The following is a 19,621-nucleotide window of genomic DNA, read 5'->3' as shown; positions in this document are numbered from 1 at the left end:
GAAAAAAAATGTCCTTGGGTAAAGATTGAAAAAATAAAAGTAAATAAATAAAATAAAATTGGAGGAAAACAGAATAAAATGTAAAGAAGTAAATTACTACAAATATTCAATATCACCATCTAGGGCTAGGCATTTAAACATTTTGGCAATTTTGTTTCATTTTTTTCCTTGCATATGATGTATACATATGCATATTCTTTAAAATTGTAATCATGCTATATATTGTTTTTATTCTGCTTTTTTCACACTTAACACATCACAGCCTTTTCACATATCTTTAAATATTTGTTGAAAGCAGCTTTTAATGCAGTGATTATTGTAATACACTTCATGCTATCCTTTACCAAACCCCTTTCTACCATGCATTAATGTGTTTATAATTTTCCGCTATTATAAATATTGCTGTGAGGACTATCACTTTATGTAAATATTTGTATACTCCGAATGTTTTGGCATAAATTTAAAGAAATGGATCATTGAAATTTAAGGGTTTTGGCCAAATTAACCTCTGAGACATTGTGATTTATAAAAAACATATATTTGGTTTGGATCCCGTTTTCCAGCACAGAGCTCCTAAAACCCCTGGGATTTTCTAAGTGACAAGAACATGAAGACATGTCTTATTATATTAGTGAGGTGGCTTCTGGATTCCACCTAAGGATGGGGTCCTGTCCCAGGAGACCCAACCATGTGATCAGAGGGTTGGAACTGGAAGTCCCAACTCCACCCCCCCCCCTCTTCCGGGGAGGGAGAAGGAAGAGGGGCTGAGGTTGAATCAACTACCAATGGCCAATGATTCACTCAACCATGCAATGGTCACCTATGCAGTGAAGCCTCCACAGAAACCCAAAGGACACGGGTTGGAGAGGTCAGGGGTGGTGGGCTCATGGAGGTGCTGGGAGAGTGGCGTGCACAGAGACGGCCCGAAAGCTCCGTGCCCCTCCCACACACCTTGTCCTATACAGCTCTGCATCTGGCTGCTCCTGAGCCATGTCCTTTTACCCAGGAGTGATCTGGTAACAGGCTTCTCTGAGTCCAGTGAGCTGCTCTAGCAAACTCCCTAAACCCCCTGAGGAGGGAATCATGAGAAGCCGATTTAGAGCCAGTTGGTCAGAAGTACCAGGCCACAACCTGGACTTGCAGTTGACACCCAGAGGTGGCAGTGGTCCCTGGGACCTCCTATCTAAACCTGGTTGATCAGAAACACAGGTAAACAGCCTGGGCTTGAGGCTGGTGCCTGAAGCGGAACAGGTGGGGAGGGCAGTAGGGAGTCTCGACTGACTCCTTAAACTGTGGAAGCTGACGCTGTCTCTGGGTTGGCAGTGTCAGAACTGGGTTGAATTCCTGGAGAAACCTGCTGGTGTCTGCCTGTTGTGTGGGAAGGGAACACCCGCCACACTCACTGAAGCTGAGTCTTACGATACTCAAAGAACCTCCAAATGGTTGGTGTCCGATTTTACTCCCAACAATGGTGCACCAAGCATTCACTTCCCTAACTCCTGGGTAACAGTTTTTCCCCATTTTATCCAATCTGACAGGTGGGGAAAAAAAGCTTTTAGTTGCATGCCTTTGCATATCGTGTGTCCACTGGCTATTTGCTTTTCTTCTTTTGTGAGTTTTTGGTTTATGCCTTGTGTTCATTTTTCCACTGACACCACAGAGCAAGCTAATCCTTTGGAAACCTCATTTACACCTGGATCTTCATGAATCAACACAGATCAGACCTGCAGCCCAAATGGCCCATGGGTGCCTCCGTAAAACCAAGTTTCTGAATCGAGATGGCCCCGGTGAGACTGGCCCATCCATGAGGCTCTGAGCAAGTGTCCCGGCAGTTGGGTGCCTTCACGACACTCCTCACACTTACCCATTGTCACCTTCTCCCGGCACGTGCCACTTTCTACTTGCATTTTGGGCATCTATATTTATCTTCCCCTCCCACTGGACTCTGAACTCCTACAGGGGAGAACCCTGTCTGATGAATCTTCATGTTCTTCACTCACGTCACCTGATACTCACGTATTTGATAAATACGGACCTAAGGATGGGGCTGGAGGTAGGACAGGCGATGAAAAGAGGCACAGAGAAAACCAGGACACCGGGAGGGTGGAGGGGAGGCCACCCCCACCCTGACAGAAGGCCCAGTGAAAACAGTACCAGATGCACACAACCAGCAGGACCTCGCTGTCCGCCTCACCACCGGGAAAGTGGTTCCCGGAGCCTGGGGGTAAACTGCCCACGTAATAAAGACTGACAAGAGAGCATAAAAAGGGAAGACAAGGATTATTCAACCATAAAAAGAAATGATACATGATACATTCTGCAACACAGATGAACCCTGAAAACATTATGCTAAGTGAAAGAAGCCTGACACAAAAGGTCACTTACTGCATGATTCCATTTCAATGAAAGGTCCAGAACAGGCAAGTCCACAGAGACAGAAAACAGATTACTGGTTGCTAGGAGTTGGGGAGAAGGGAAAATACGGTGATTGCTAACGAGGTACAGGGTTACTTTAGGGGGTGATAAAAACGTTCTGGAATTAAATAGTGCTGATGGTCGTGCAACTTTGTGAATATATAAAATCCACTGAATGCACGTTATATCTCAATTTTTTTAAAAAAAGGCAATAGGAATAAACCTGTACATTGAACAGTTTGGTCCACCAGGAATTCTGAGGAATCACTCTCTTCATTAGCACCAGCCCGCCTCGGCGTGGCTGCTTCCACACTGGCTTGGCCGGGCAGGCAGCAGGATGGCAGGGCTTCCCCAGGGCGGCGGTCTGCCCTCCTGCCAAGGCAGAGCTGAGCAGGTCAGCCCATTCATTCTCTGCTCCCTCTTTCCCTTGCTTCCAACAGAGGGCCACAGCACACCCTGGAGGGACACATGAGATCAAACACGTGGAAGGATTCCTAAAGACTGGGGCTTGCAAGAGAACAATGCACTCCCTGGCCAATATTCTATCCAAACAGAGCTGGCAGCCTTTCTAAGAAACCGGTTCTACTGTGCTTAAATGAGCAACGCGTTAAAATGAACACCTATAACCTGATTTTAAAGACCTTCGGTAATGTCCAGACAGATCCAAATTCCCTTCAAAGTGGGCTGGTAAGAAAGCCAGTGTAGAGGTAATGTAACGTCATGGCCAAGGTTCTTTCCATAGTAATTTTTCTGAAACATTCCTCAAAATCCAATATATACCTGCTTTCTTACTGGCACCACCCCCCCAAACCTTGTGCTAAGTCTGGGTGCTGAGTAGAGATTTGCATGTGAATAGAACAGAATGCTTAGACTACAGCCAACAGACAATTTGCCCAGCTGAAGCTGAAGGAAAGAGTTCAACCTCAAGCCGGCTGGAGTCCCTGAGGAGGAAGGAGGGCACGGGGTGCCTCGGCCTCAAAAGGACCTTCTCACTTCGCAGCAGCTGGATGAAGACCAGGGGCTACCTCCCGCCATCCCCGTCCCTTCAGGGCCAAGGACCCCACGGGGTACACCCTAAGGCAGTAAATGTGAGCCCCGAACCAGCTTGCTGGGGAAGACCGCCCTTTGAAAAGGAAGCCGGGATAAATGGAATTTTAATTGACCTGGACAATCAGGATTAAATGCTCTTTCTCAGCAGTGGCTCTTAAAGGGAACACACTTTGAGCCAACTCATTTGTAATCCCAACCATTATGCCATTTGAAAAAGGATGGCTTTTGTACACCGGAACAGTTTTGGTGGCCACAGGCGGAGGGAGGGGGAGAAGGAGAAGGTGCAGGGAGAGAGAGAGAGGAAGAGAGGAAGAGAGGACGGAAGAAAGAATGTCTAAGTGTGTGTGTGTGTGTGTGTGCACGCTCGTGTGTGTGTGCACGCTCGTGTGTGTGTGTGCACGCTCGTGTGTGTGTGTGTGTGTGTGTGTGCGTGCACGCTCATGTGTGGGAGAAAGGAGGCATGAAGGGGGATGACAGTGACACAGGAAGCTTAGGTCAGCCGGAGAAGCACTGAATGCCACGAAGGCTGTCTGAGCAACAGCCCTTCCTCCAACCTTTCCTGGGGACCTGCCTGGGGAGTGTGAGTACAAAAGGGCCTCATCGCCCATTTGTTGTTTTGGAACTAATTTAGCACAAACCACACTGGCATCCTCCTTGGGGCAGGCCTGTCACCACCCAGAGTGCTAACCTCAGCTGCAATGAGCGAGGCAGGGCCCAGCCCTGCTCTGTCTGGACGCTTCATGTACAGGAGAGAAAATGGCTCATCAAAGAATACCTATGGAGCCTACTGTGTGCACGGCCCTGGGCCAGATGGCATCCCAATGGAGCTAAGGGAGGCTTGGAAAGTCCTGCCTCTGCTTTTTCCTGAGAGTGACTTGGCCCCATCTCCACCAGGAGAGGGAGGAAGGCAGCACCAGTAACAGAACGCGTCAATTCACTGCAACAAATATGGAGTCACAGCCAAGCGTAAAGAAACGGAAAGGAAGCTCGTTTGCTGGGGCAGGCGTTAAAAATGAATGAATTATGCACTCCAGGGGCACTGTGTCCAGTAAGGGTGCCTGTATGCGTGTGCCTTGGAGGAAGGGGGAGGAGAAGTGGCTTGCTAAGGGGAGGCACAAGTCCACAAACACTCATTAAACCCTCTCTGTGGCTCGGACATTTCCACCTGCATCAGAACCACCTGCAGGGCTCACTGTAACAGAGATGATTCCAAGTGTCCAATTCAGGTCTGGGGCGGAGCCTGAGAATTCTGATTTCTAAGTGTTCTGGAGATACATGCTGGTTCGAGTCGCATATCTGACACACAACCAGTGCAGAAATCAAACTCTTCTAAAGCACCTGGTACATGTAAGAATCCAGTCTGAGCAACTTTCTCCACCAAAAATTGACCTGGAGAACCCCTTGATCACCTCAGCTCTCAGGAGCAGTTCATCTCCTTGGAGGGACAGGACTGGGCCTCCTCTTGTCCCCACTGACAGGCATGCACCCACCTCCCTCCCATCACTCACCGGTGGTCCCTCCATGAACTGTGAGCTCCTGAGGGCAGGGCCTGTGCCTGAGTGGTCTTGTAAGCCCTGCCCCTGGCTCAGGTCTCAGCCCCAATGGGGTGCTTGGGGAATGTGTTTGCTGACTGACTGAATGAATGTTTCTGTCTACTCCCCAAAGTCAGAGGATATGGGCGCTCACGCAGAGGTGGTGCCAATGGGGACAGCACACGGTGACAAGCAAAATGAGTAGCAGGCGACAGAAAAAATTCCGTGTGTATTCAGGGCATAGTCAAAGGGAAGAGGGACAAACAGATTGGAAATGGCTTTTCACCTGAATAAGAAAATTCTCGGAGGAAAGAAAGGGCTGGGGCAGCTGCTTGGGACATCAAAGACACTTCCCATCTGCAGGCCAAAGCTGTCCTGCTGGGTGGCCCCCCAAAAGCAAGCTAATGTCAATCAAGGCTGGCAGATACAACAGGGGTGAGGGGCAGTGAGGAAGCCCTGTCGCAGAGCCTGAGAAGGGACAGCTCCCATCACCACAGAAGAGTCCCTATTCCTCCTTCCTGGGAGGGGCTGCACCTTCACACACAAGGCACCAAGCTCCTCCCGCACCCTCACCAGCAGTGCCGCCACCCAGGCACGTGTCTTTTTAAGCAGGAGTCAGGGTTAATGAACAAATTGACAAAACACCCTTACATACCTAGGTGGGCTGGGGGTGGGGGCAGGGGTGGGGGTGGAGGGCGGTGCACTTTTTCCGGAGACATTTTAGAAGCAGCCCCTACTGTCCTATCCGTAGCCCCCACTCCACCAACTCTCTGCCTGGAAATGCAATGTACTTTTCATTGCATTTCCAGGCAGAAATATTGGATGACAGAGTACGCGTGCTGAAAGGAGACACTTAACACCGCCGAGCTGTTTGGCGTGAGTAACTAACATAAAGAAACTGGGACTGGAGTGGATGGCCTGCCCTGTAACTCTGGTGTTACCTTTTACCAGCTGTGGTGCCTGGAACAAATCACTGAATCTCCCAGAACCTACACAGTGAGGCGACCATTTGCTTCCTTTACTTTTGGAGCAGATAAGAAGCCTCAAGTGCAACATGCTTTGCTCTCTAAAAATGCTACTTGATGACCAGTGGGTTATTATTAAGCCCCAAGTTCTAACCTGAGCCCAGGAAGGTCTAGCAAGTTGGGGGATCGGCTGGTTCACTGCTCCCACCAGTCACTTGAAAGGCAACAGCGACAAACGACATGAGGCCCCTTCCCTGGCTTTTTGTTCCTTCTATCCAAAACAACAAGTGACACAGCACCAGATCAACATCTCCTAGTTACTAAGTTGTCAGTTACTGGGTGAGAAACTCCTGAATTTAGCTATCAACCCTACTCCACATGTCGACACTGACAGCAGGGTCTGAGATTCATAAAAAGATACATTTGGGACACCCCCATGCCTGTACCCCCCCACACTGCTCCTCCCTACCCAGAGTATGAGCTCCCCCGACTCTCTGCCTGCTGTGACCTCATTTAGTCCAATGACCCCAAGCTTTCACTTCATGACACAGAGAAAAGATGTTATGTGTTCAGCACACAGGGGGTGGGATGGGGGAGCCGTGGGTGAAGTGACTGAGGTTGGCTCCAGTCGGAAGGAACAACCTGAGTCCAGGCTGTCGGTCACAGGCCCCGCCCAGCAACCTTAAGCCTGGGAAAATCTGTTACCTGACAGCTGAGAGAGAAGCTGATTGGATCCGATGACTCTACAACATAACCACCACTCCACAAACAAGGAAACTGAGGTTTTGAAAGGTCAGGCTCCTTGCTGGGAAGTGGGCCCTGGCAGTCCAGTGTGGGACCCCACAGAGGTAGGTAACCAGGACACTCTGCTGCTTCTCATCTCTTCCTGAAAGGCTAGATCTCCCCAAAAGCTCGCCCCTGACCCCTCTTCCTGGTTGGAACCATTCTCCACTGGATTTCACATAATGAGCTTTTCCGGTTTTCTAGGTGGACCCTTCTGCAATCTGATTCCCCCTTCCTTCTCCCACAGCAGGCACTGACTCAACCCCCAAATGAACTGAACTGGTATGGAGCACCCCGCCCCGCCCCCCCCAGCTGGTCTGGGCCATCACTCAGTCGCCACAGGCTGAGCACCAGGCCACAGCAGGCAACTACACCTCATCTCTCACCCTCACAGCAACTGTGCGAGGCACACATTACCTCCTGTTTACAAGGAGGGAGTGGGCTCACAGAGGTGGGCTGGCTGGCCCACGGTCTCCCAGCTGCAAGGAGTAGGAGCTGGGATTGAAGTTGGTCTGGAGGCTAAAACCCACACTTTCACTGTCCAGCCACCTCCTCCTAAGGAGATCTGAGAGACAGCGACCTCAGGCAAGCTACAACAGCGTGCACCTAAGAGACAGTTCTGAGGGATGGAGCCCACTGGTGACCAATACACCCCAGGGTCCAGGTGGGGATAAATTGGTGGCCTGCTGCGCCCCTCCATACCACCACTCCTTTGAACCTTGGAGGCGTCTACTAGATTAACAAAGCTTTTTTTTCCCCCTCCAAAAAAGGGGTTGTGCCCGAAGCCACTGTCTAATAGGTAAAACCTGAGTCTTTGGTTAACTTTTTAGCAAAAATGACTTTACAGCCAAGTGAGACTCAACTCACTCCAAGAAATATCTGAGGTACACCTTCCATGCAGCAGGCTCTGGGCTAAGTGCTGGAAACGTGGTAGACAAAGAGACACGGCGACCTGTCCTCATGGGGCGCAGAGAGGGCAAGAACTGGCCCAGGAGGTACTGGCAGGCCTCGGGTCTAGGGCAGCTGTACTGGAGGAGCCAAGAGACGAGGGGAGCTCCGGTGACCCAGCCATGGCCAGCCTGCCACGTGTGCAGCGGCCCTTGCTGTGTGAACCATCGCTTCCTCATGCAAAGCAGCTGCCTGCCTGAAACTAAAAGAGGAAGAAGGAAGTGCTGAGGGCAAGGAAAGCTGCTCCTGGATGCTGGCATGCCAGATCAGGGCACAACCAAGCCCCTCCAAGTGAAAGGAAATTCAGCGGCGGCTCAGGAATGTTCGTTTTTTAAACAGACATGTGTGGTCCTTGCTTTTGTTTCTTCGTCACTGCTTCCCTGCCTCCTCCTCCCAGTCTTGCTGTTCTGCATCTGAGCCCTCTTGGTAGGACCTGCTGCTGCCAACACAGGTGTCATTGCTAGACACTGACACCCCCATGGAGAGCTGCTTTCTTTTGTTTCATTTCAGGACCATTTGGTCTCATCTCCTGAAACCCCAAATCCCACAACAAAACCAGAAAAACCCAGCTCTCCATTAGGCCTCTGACCCACGAGCTTTAAAGCCATGCTTCCGCCTTTTCCATATCCCAGCACACACAGAAAATGGCAGTATATGCTCAGCTCCCTGGGGGCCACACACTGCCCCAACCCCAGCAGTACCCTTGTGACACTCATCCCTGACACACCTGCGTGAAAGCTTTGGTTCCCACAGTTGTTAATGTCATAAACCTTGAGAACCAGGACGGAAGTGGAGAAGCCAGATGGATGAAAGGGTCGGGAAAGGGACAGACCCATCTGAGGCACAAAGAGAAACCAATCAGAGCTGGTGGAGGCTGTCCCCAGCCCCAGGTCCCTGTCTGCCTGTCTGAGCTGGCACATCCCAAACCCATATCAGAGTCCCAGCGAGGGAAACACAGGGCATTGGGTCACTGCAAAGGCTTTGGAGCCAACCGAGGCCATCCGCCTTCCCAACACAGAGGAGGAAGCCAGCATTCCAAGCGATGTGGTGCAGGCTGGAGATATAAATAGCTTCTAAAAGATTAGCAAAATGTACAGATAACAAATCTACAGTAGGTTACTAAGGGAAACCAGGATGCTTACTGCCAGCATCTCACCTGTTGCAGCTGCTGTGTGCAAGGAACCCTGCGGCTCCTCCTAAACTCTGCTCCCTGGGCCCCTAGTGGAAGTAACATGGAGCTGCAGGGACCTAGAGCCTGGGTGAACAGGGAGTGGACACTTCCTACCGAAGTGATGTTCCCTACTGATGTTCTCTGCAGGCCCCCTCCAAAGTGAAGAAAACTTTTTTCTAACCACATCTCTGTCTGCTCTCCATCAGCCCACTCACTCTCAATTTCCTCATCTGGGAAAAGTCTACTTGGGAAGGTATATTGTGAGGAATGCTGCCTGAAGGTGGGAGGAGCTCACCCTGGCCCTCACCTTCCCCCCTTCCATTCTTCCCTTTGTACAGGGCCCTGGATGCAGCCCAGTGAAAAAGGCACAGCAGCGCACAGGGCACAGGGCACAGGGAGGGAAATTCTGAGGCTGCTCCAGAGGCTGCCTCCCATGGTGACTCCCTTCTGGAGAGGAAGGCCTCCCCTGGGTGCTGAGAGGGCTTGCAGGGCAGCCACAGCTGCTGGGCTATGTCAAATGAGAAACAGATCTTGCTTGTCACTAAAAAAGCAACCACAAGGGACACCTGAGTAAAGGGTATTTATAGCTCTCATGCATGCGCCCTTGAACTTGAGGGAGTGAGTTTAAGTTAACAGACATAGCAACAGCACACCCAAAAGCACCCATATGGACTTCCACACACTGAGGCAGTGGCTAAATCTGGAACTCTAGGGAACCCAAACTCACCCCCAGCACACCCTCCTGAGTGTGGGTATTCTGGGACCTGGGATAAAACTGGGCGTCAGTCCTCTCTCTCTTTGGGGTATCAAATTCTGCCTCCCTGCCAAGGATTAAGAGATCAGCCTGGTGCCAGCAGCTCAAGAGCAGGCAGCTCCCCACCGCTCATCTGCACGGAGAGGGAGAGCTCTTCCCACCTTCCATGTGCTTTCAAGCAGTGCAGAGGCAGGAGGGAAATCTCGTCTCTCCAGTCCCTCCCCCAGCAGACAGTGAAGCTGCTGCAGAGCGGAGCCTACGCAAGAAAGGAGAAGCTCCACAGGTCCAGGCCGGAAGCCAGACCCCTGCACAAGGCCCCAGTGAGGAGGAAGGCACTGCTTTCAACTTCCACTCTGAAATGCTTAGCAGTCAAAATGTCAGCTTCTTCTGGACCACCCAGAGGCTTGGCTAGGAAAGGGGGCTTCCCTTTGGCAATAATGCTACTGAGTGTGTTGGGGCATTGAAAGATGTCCCCAAGCAGAACATGTGATGGAGACTGGCACTGGCCAACACACACACATTCATATGCCTTCCTCTCCCTCTCTCTCCGGAGAGTGCAGGGGTCAACATGGGGAGCAGCCTGCTCCAGAACGCCAATGGTCATCTACTATAGGCGTGCCTCAGAGACACTGTGGGTTCTGTTCCAGACCACTGCGACAAAGTGAGCTGTAATCTTTTTGTTGGCGGAGGGTCTTGCCTTCCACTTGTAAAAACTGCAACATCTATGAAACGCGGTAAAGCAAAGTGCAATGAAAATGAGGCATGGCTGTACCGTCATCTCTTGAGTGCCCTAATATGTACATTGGGTCAATGTTTGCCTACAGCTTTGAACTTCACTGGGGTCAGACACCAAGAAGAATAAGCACATAGACTAGAAGCTCCAACCAGAAGGAGGTATTGTTGCTGTTATTCAAACACAGTGAGTGCCCAAGTGCATGAGGGAACTTTGGAGAAAGTAACTGTTTCCCAGTGCCGAGCTTCCTCCTCATTGCATTTTGCCTCCCAAAGTAGAATCCGCTGAAACCTACACACCCCACTCGTTTCTCAAAGTCCGCACCACACTCTGTTCTTCTAAGCATTTCATCGTGGAGGATGCAGGCACTGATTCAGAAAGAAAACCAGACAACACAACAGGGCACTTAGAGCAGGGAGCACTTGGCTGTGTCCATGGGTCGCTGGTGGGGACCGCGGGAAGTACAAAGTGCAAACCTGGCTCCACACCTCTGCTGAGAACAGTAAAGAATCTGGAATCCCAGCAGAATTGCTATCAGCTGCAGGCATACTACATGGTCCTCTTCCACCTGCAAGCCCTTCCCCCCACAAAGGTGCCCAGGGTGGAGCATGATAATTTCTCATAACATATTACACATCACTATGAGTGAAGAACAGTGACATGCTTTCACATACATTAAACATTATGAGCTAGCCTAAAACACTGCCAAATTATAGAGCCAAATTATCCACATTTTACTAGAGCACAAAGAAAATAACTTAGTTGGAATCACGTGACTCGCAAGGGAGAGACCAGAGCCAAGCTTGTTCGGTTCCAAAGCCCATGGTTCTACTGGCCACCAGGCTTAAAAATTCCCATGCATGTTCATGTGTTTATCATTATCGTTATTGTCAGATTAATCTGTTATGGATTCAGAGGAGCATGGAGCCTTTAATGACCGAACACAACAGAAATCTCCTATATAACATGCATGACCAGGCGTCTGACGCAGACACTTCCACCTGTGCTGTCATCAGCCATGGCAGATCCCTACCTTAAATTTATTCTTTTGATGTTCTGAGTGCTTAGCCCAGTGCTGGGTACACGCTGGGCACTTAACACTGAATCTCACTGATGATTCCTTTGCTAAGATTGCTTATTAGTAATAAACCCTTCAATGCTGAAAGATGAATCATGACTAACTTTGATCAAAAAATAAGTTTTAGACACTGGGAGAAACACCAAGGGGGCCTAACACACATCTCAGCCAACAGAGGAGGTACCCCCACCACCAGGCAAAAACAGTGATATCTGAACCTCGCTAGTCAGTTGACCCCATTTGGTATGTATCTTACAATCTCCAAGGGAAACAGCAATTTTAACAACATATGGAAAGCCTTGGTTTTGTGGGTGGACCCCAATTGTGGGCGACTTCGGATCTGGGTTCTCTACTCTATAAAGGTGGCATACAACTCCCACTCAGAGAAGGGCTGTGACAATTCCAAATACCACGTCTACAGACACACAAGCAATTCATCAACCCAGGAGTACCTCAGCACCGCCCATGGCTTCCTGTGTGTGCAACCACCTCCAAGATTCAGTCCATGTCCTGAACCTGGCAACACCTCCCGGCAGCTGTGACCTCAGGTCAGCAACCTCACCTCTCTGAGCCCCCATTTCCTCATCTGCAAAGATGAAATATCACCTATCTCATAAGGCTGTTTCATGGAGAAAATACAATGATATTTGCACCATGGCTGATATACAGAGGAAACTCAGTAACTACTAGTTAGGTGTGAATGCACACAGAATACTTCTGACATATCCACGTCCTGTCGAACAGGGCTCATCGTCAAAAATTGGCCATGGTGACAAGTCAAGGAGAAAAAGGAAGAAGGGGTAGTGACAGAAGTTAACAATAGAAACTTTATTTTTAAAAGCTGCCTCCTTTCAACCTGTTGTTTAAAAGTTCACCACTGTACAACTTAAAAGTTGGTCTCCATGCATTCTGACAGCTGGAAGCAAGCAGCAGAAAGGGCCCTGGGTCAGACTGGAGAAAGAGGGTTGCCCCAGGCCCCTCCCACTGCCACAGTTTCTCAATCCTCAGATGCTGCTCTAACTTAATGGTTTAGAACCCAGAGGCCACATTAAGGCACCTCCCAAAGAAGACATTTTTCAGACTCTCTAACCCGGTACCATCATTCTGAAATACAAAACTAGGAAAGCTACGAAGAACAGTGCCTCCACTGAGTGCCTACCCAGTGTGTGCCTGACTCGGTGCTAAGCCCCACTTAACGGGTAAGGAAGCTGCAACTGGACGGTCCCCAAAGTCACTCACTAAGCCCTCCAGCTGCTCACATGTCCTCAAGGACCCAAGTCTGTGTGACATGTGGAAACTTCTGCCCAAGTCTTCAGATCTAATCACAATGCTGGATTCTGAAAAACTTCATCACACAATCATCTTAGCTCCACAGCAAACAGGGGTCTGGGAAGAGGGTGGAGCTGGGACAGAGGGAGAGAGAAGAGACTTTAATCCTTTAGGAGCCACCTCTAATTTGCAAATAATGGTCAGAGGCTGCCAGGAGAAGTATGTACTTTTTTCTGCATGCCAATCTCTCCCGGGGGGGGGGGGGGGGGAGCCGAAGTCACCTGGCCTTCCAAGGGAAAATAAATAAAACCCTTCTTCCAAGATTCACACTGAACTCCTAACCTTTCCTGCCCCTCCCTGGCCCAGGGAGTGGCTGAATGGTTGTTATTTCTTTTCTTTTTCCCTGTGGTCCCCTGGTAACACCGCCAATTATGTTTTCAGGGACTCCAGTCCCAGAGTGCAGTGATGTTGTAATAAACATAACCAGGACCAAATGCCTTCCCATCGTATTAGATGATGCCATTTTCCACCAATCAGGCTCCTCGGCCAGCCAGACCACTCACCAATGAGGGACCAGACAGAGGCTGTGAGAGGGAGACCTGGTCGTCTGCAACCAAAAATAAGGGCATTTCACGATTGGTCGCTGCCACTTTGGAACAGGAGTTTGGGACCCGCACACCAAGCACCATACAGAAGGCACACACAGGTGAAAACTTTCAAAGCCCAGGGGTTACATGGGATGGGCTGGTCTGGGGTTGCTGTTGTGTGTGTTTGTTTGTTTTTCCTAATTTGCTGACTTGAAAAAAGAAATAAAGGGCTTGACCCACAGCAGCCCCTCGGAAACACACCCTCCCTCCTTAGACACCTCAGTTTCCAATGGCCCTTCCCAGGAACCCTGAATCTGGAAAGGGAAGCAGGTGTAGGCCAGGGGCCAAGACACTCACCTGTCCGGCCGTGTCATACAGTCCCAGGAGGTACTGCTTGCCCCCTACGGTGACGCTGACTGCAAGGGCAGAAATGGGGGCAGGGAGGAAAACTCACAATTACTTAGACTCCAGGGCAATTTCGCTCCCCACCAGGACCTTCCTCTCTCAACCCAGCTGGAGGCATGAGGGCGCTGCAGAGAGATGCCACCCCTCTTCCCTTGTGCCCGACTCACTGCAAAGTGGCGTGAGGTCGGGGTACGAGGTGGCCCGCAGCTACAGCCTACTTCCTTCTCTCAAGTCCCATAGCCCGGTCTTTCTCGTCCGGCCCCCCAAATGTTTCCCCGGGGGCTTGGGGCACTAAAGGAGGCAGTTGTGGGAAGGTCAAGAAGGTCGCCCCAGGACGCCAAGGGGTTTCGGAAATGCGGGGAGCTGGCACTGGACGTGGGAGTAGGGATAGAAAGAGAGGTCCAATCTGCTCGCAAAGGAGATGGTAAGTAAGAGGCAAAGCCCTGAGGTGGGGCCGGCCGCCCGGTGGAGGGCGCGGCGGGGGAGGGCTGGGGAGACTGCTCAGGGGAGGCAGCGAGGGGGCTCCGCCAAAGTTGCTCCAAAGTTCCCGGCCCGGGAAACAGCCCCTTAGTCAGCAGTTCCGAGGCTTACCTGCGTAGTGGTCGAAGACGGTGGGCACGTACTCCTCTGGGAAGGCGTCGTTGGCATAGCTCATGAGTAGGCAGGTCTTGCCCACCGCCCCGTCGCCGACCACCACACACTTGAGCATCAGCGCGCCGGGCCCGTGAGCCATGCTGCGGCCGGCCGGCCTCCGGGCATGGTCCCCCCGGAGCCCCCGCCCCGGTACCGGGCTCAACCCCAGCCCGCCTGGGGGGTCCGCTGCCGCCGCCGCTCCGCGCAGCAGGGCCGTCCCCCCGGCCCCATGCAGCGGCTCCTCCCGCTCAAGGGGAGGGGGCGGCGGGCCTGGGGTGCAGCCGCCGCTTCGGTCACTGCCCGGATCTCCGCCCGGGTCTCGGTCTCCGCGCCCGCCTGCTGCCCCCGCCGCTCCGCGCCCGCACCCTCTCCCCAGCCCGGCTTCCCCGGGAGGATCCGCTGGATCATAAGACTGTCGGGCCCCGGGGGAGACCGCAACTTTGGGGAGGGCAGAGAGGGGAGGGGCCAGACGGCTTTCCCCGCCCAGCGCGGGTCCGCGCCCCCTCCCCGCCGAGCCCTGGAGGAGGGCGGACCGAGGCACCTCCCCTTCGTGCGGGTAGCCGGCCAGCTCCCCCAGACCGGCTCCTGCGCCCCGCCCGCGGCCGTCTCACGGCCTCGCCGGCTCACCCTAGCTTGACTCTCCGCTAGGGTAGCGGAGAGGGGGCGAGGAGGAGGAGCCGAGGAGCAGGGAGGGGAGGAAGGTAAAGCTGGGGGAGGGGGCCGGGAGGAGAGCGCCTGGGAGGAGCCGAGGGCTCCTCGTGAAAGTGCCCGCAGCGCCCGGAAGCGTCCAAAGGCCCCAGTGCTAGGAGAAGACAAGGAGGCCTCTTGCGGAGCAACGAAGACTCCAACGATGACGCAATAGTCATGCAAAATTATACATATAGATTTAAACTCCACCCGGAAGGCAGGAGCCAGCCCTTGGGCCTCCAAGTGCACAACAGAACTAGAAATCGGAAAGGAAGAAAGACTTAGGGGGTTAAAGAAAAAAAAATTAAGGTGCGCGGAGTGATGGGAGAGGGGGATGGTGCTCCGTGGACTGGAAGGTAGGGACTCCTGGCTTATTGCTCGGGCCCCCTTCCCACAGTCACCATTGTGTTCACAGCAGAAGCTCGAATCATTTACTTTGAGACTGGTGACTAAGAGAGTGACAGCATCTTGAATCACTGAAGCACCCTGCAATAGCTAGAAAAGGAAGACACCGCTGACTGTGGACATGACAAATGTACCTTTGTTCCCCCTGGAGACATTTTGCTGGGTCCCCCTTGCAGTCCCCAGTGCCCCTCGATGGTGTTAGGTTTTGATCCTTCAGGAGTGCTACACTGGTGCTCTAAGCCTTGGCCTGTGACCCAGGCAGCAACGCCCGTCCAGCTGCCTGGGCAAAGCTTAAAAACACCTGGTTGTCCAGGTCCTGTTCACTGACCAGTGATGCCGCTTTGAACATTAGGCACTGGGAGAAAGGGGTGGAGGGGAGTGAGTACACTCCACGCTGGCACTGCACCCCACCCGCTGCTGATGTGAGATAAACCACTTCCTTTCATTTATTCACATTGAGAGGCAACCCACAGGTCAACGGGACCATCTTCCTTAGACTCCCTTAGGTTTGTAGGTAACAAACAGACTTAGAGAGGTGAAGCGGTTATCCTAAAAGCTCCAGCTTATTCCAGCATTCAAGGACATTTCACTTTGGGGAGTGCTCACTGTTCTGTGCCTGTGCCTCACTTCTGAAGCCTCAACTCTCAACCCCCAAATCTGATTTCCATTGACCCAGCAGGACTTCCTGGATTATTTATCCGTAGTTCCTTGAGGAATCACACTCAAGATCTTACCAGACCCTTCCAAATATGCCTAAGTGAGGGTGGGCATTTGCATTGCCCATTGCTTTAGATTATGCAATGAATTTGGAAGATACTTTGTACGAATGACAAGGACAGCCTTGACGTCAGATCTTGGTTCAAGGCCATTTTCTGCCACTTCTAGAGGGCAAGAAAGGACTTGCTTCCTTTGCCTACAGGACCATTTCTTCAGGCAGCATTTTCTGGGATTAGTTTTCTGAAAGAAAGTTCTGTGAGAAGAGGGCAGGAGCTCTGTGAGAAGCAGCAGCCCTGAGCACACTCTGGAGTGTACTCAGCCAGGAGAGGGCATTTGGTCTGAGGCGCAACGCTAGTTAGAGGCCCACTTCTCTGGGCCTGAGCATTGGTGGTCTCACCCTTGAGAGCTCTAGGGTGCTTTAAAATGTGTCCTGAGAGCTCCTGGTAACAGCTTTGAGACAAGGGGATATGCAGTTGCTGGAGACATGGGAAAGGCCTTTATGAGGGGTGACAAGATCTATGCCAGGATGGGAGGATGGAGGCTTCCAGGGTCTCCCCCAGGTCAGGACTCAGGCCTCCGAGCTCTTATTGGGGCAGACATTGACCAGGGATCCAGGGAACTGGAGGAGCAGCTCCAGAGCCTTGAACAATGTCAAGGACCCCAGGTCCTGGATCATCTGGGACAGGCTCTGGAAGTGTCAGAGCGCCTCACGTGGGGAACTGATGTCCGATGAATCATGCAGAGGTGACTTCATTGGTGATGGTGACCTCATCCCTTTGGCCCATAGAAAAGCCAAAACTGACTGCCAGGAATACTTAGAGCTCTGGCTGATTCCACTAGTGTGTATGTGGAGTGGGAGGGGGGAATTACCCTGGATGCCCCAAGTCAGCTCACAAATGGGTTAGCTGGAAGGACCAACAGATCTTAACAGAAACCTCCCTTTCCTGTGGGCCAAGAGGATAATGCCTCAAGTGGTAACAACAGTTCTCAAATTTCAGGGATTTGAGAGACAGAAATCAACTTTGTTTCTAAGCATTCCATACGCACCATGCTTGCTTTTCTCTTTTTGTGTCAACTGCAGATGTCAAAACACAGCGGTCTGTGTGAGAACAGTGAATCTCTACTTAGCCTTCTCTTTTTCCTGTACTTCCTACTCTTCATTGATTCAACCAGTATTTCATTTAGCAAGTCTTTATTCGGGTTTACTAGATGCCAGGCTTTATTCCTGGGCAGAGGATGAAGAGCTGGAAAGCCACAATTGCTGGAGGGGGTGGAAAGGAACTGATGAGCAATAGATAATTACTATATAACGTGATCAGCGCTGTGGTAGAGGCTAAAGAATGGGCTTCTGGAAGTTCAGAGGAGGCTGTTAGTACCTAGCTTGCTCTGGGTGTGCTGGGGCAGGGTTTGCAGAAGGGTGTCATTGGCCTGGGGTTTAAGAGGCTAATAGGGGGTAAGATAAGAGTGCATGGGAAAGATAGCCACACACCAGGGCAAGAAGGAACGGCACACAACTTGGGGACGGGGAGCCATCTAGGGTGGACAGAGCACGGGATTAGTGGTGCCGCTGGTTTGTGTTGAAATGGGAACTGTAATGTTGACTGTGCTTCGGGCAGAGGTCCCCATGTCTGCCATGCCCAAGGGACTGGTGCTGTACTCACCTCCTGTCTCAGTGTGTTCCAGCTGCTGTAACAATATCTCATGCACTGGGTAGCTTATAGACAACAGGCATGTATGTCTCATGTTGCTGGAGGCTAGAAGTCCGGGGTCAGGGTACCAGTTACGTTTGGTGAGAGCCTTGTTTTGGGTTGCAGAATTCTTATTGTACCCTCATGTTGTAGGAGAGATCAGTGAGTTCTGTCAATGCTGTTTATAATGGCACTACAGGCATTCATGAAGGCTCTGCCCTGGTGACCTAATCACCTCTGGAAGGACCCACCTACCCATACCAACACTTCCGGCTTCAGGTTTTAACACACGAATTTGGGACAGGTTGCAGGGGGGGGGGGTGGACATTAAACTATAATACCTTCCTAATGTAAGTAACTTTGGAAAATTGCACAAAATGTATGAAGCCACTGTTCCCGGAGATTGGACAGCACCGAGCACAGGAGTGTAATCCCTGCAAGAAAGAACAAATGAGGCAAACTCACTATCGCCCTAACTTTCTGCTCAAAGCACTTTCTGAGTTGCAGCACAGTGAGGGGAACCGAAGTAGACCGCAGTGGCTTTGCTGAGTTGAGGCGATAGCTGAAGAGACTTTTCTAGATGGGAGACTACTGTGATCCCCTTGGGTCTCCTGCTGACACAGAATTGTGCATGCAGAGAGTGAGATCCACAGTGCTAGGCGAAGAACTGCTGGGGAATATGGACTGGTGGGTGGGTTCCCAGGCCTTCATAGAGTTGGGAGATGTTTGAGTTTCAACGAGCCAATAGGAAGAGACCTTGTAGAATGTCCAGAGGATTCAGTAGAAACTCCAGAAGGGTTCCACATTTGTAGAAAGGCCAAATTAGCGCTGGGGTTAAGCATCTGTAGATGTTTCCCTGACAAAGTGTACAAATAAGCCTCAAAAAGAACAACTTCATCCACTATTACTGTAACTGCCAGGCAAAATCAATTTCATCAGGATTTAAAGGACAACAACAAAAGAGACATTCAACAACATAAAATGCAAGGCGTCAAGATTAGCAGAGGGGGTGCGTGGAGGTGGAAGAGAGTATAAGTGGGACAAATGGTAATGGGAAAAATACAGTAAAAAAGCTATTAAATGAAAGAATTAGTCGATATGCAAACAAGTAGGAAATGTAATCAGGAGAAAAATCAGTCAATAGATACAAACCCAGAAATGAGAGCTAATGGAACTAGCAGATGAAGATTTCAAAAGGTATTAGGAATATACACAAGGATTTAAAGAAAAATGTGAGATAGAAAGGAGGGGAATGGAAGATATAAAGAGGAACCAAATTGAATTCTAGGACTGAAGAATATAACACCTGAGAGGAAAAATTCACTGGCTGTTTTCAACAGCAGGTTGGACATTGTAGAAAAAAAATCTGTGACATCGAAGACATAGCAATAGGACCTGTTCAAACTAAAACACACAGAGAAAGAGACTAAGGACATAAAACAACAAACGCAATAGCAATGTCCTAAACTGTGCTTTCCTAACGCCTTTAGTTAAGGTGGAAATTTCCAACAGATTCCATAGGGGCAGGGCTAATTTTAACCCCTTTACAACGTAGTAGAACAGGTAAAGGAACCCACTGAATGGGAGAATGTGTTCACCTGTGATACATCTGATAAGGGGTTACCTTCCAGAATATATGAAGAACTTATACAACTTAACACCAGGAATTCAAACAATTTAATTAAAAATGGGCAAAGGACCTGAATAGGCACTTCCCCAAGAGGATAAACAGATGACCAACAGACATGAAAAAATGCTCAACATCACTAATCATCAGAGAGATGCAAATTAATACCTCAAT

At 50.8% G+C, this 19,621-nt stretch overlaps 1 protein-coding gene across 1 annotated transcript in view; it reads right to left on the bottom strand.

Annotated features, from left to right (window-relative positions):
* The window catches only part of RHOQ (ras homolog family member Q), a 37,629-nt gene extending 22,718 nt beyond the window's left edge, over nucleotides 1–14,911 (bottom strand). The window contains exons 1-2 of the mRNA XM_037066528.1: nucleotides 14,282–14,911; nucleotides 13,643–13,701 (exon numbers count right to left, since the gene is read on the bottom strand). Of these exons, the coding sequence (XP_036922423.1) occupies nucleotides 13,643–13,701; nucleotides 14,282–14,423 (201 nt within the window). The 5' untranslated portion in view covers nucleotides 14,424–14,911. The remainder of the gene's footprint in view (nucleotides 1–13,642; nucleotides 13,702–14,281) is intronic.
* Nucleotides 14,912–19,621: the final 4,710 nt, after the last annotated feature.

This window comes from Sturnira hondurensis, unplaced genomic scaffold, assembly GCF_014824575.4.
Source record: "Sturnira hondurensis isolate 20B ecotype Veracruz unplaced genomic scaffold, ASM1482457v3 Scaffold0016663, whole genome shotgun sequence".
In the NCBI taxonomy this organism is placed as follows: domain Eukaryota; kingdom Metazoa; phylum Chordata; class Mammalia; order Chiroptera; family Phyllostomidae; genus Sturnira; species Sturnira hondurensis.
This window is presented reverse-complemented; position numbering and strand designations above follow the sequence as displayed.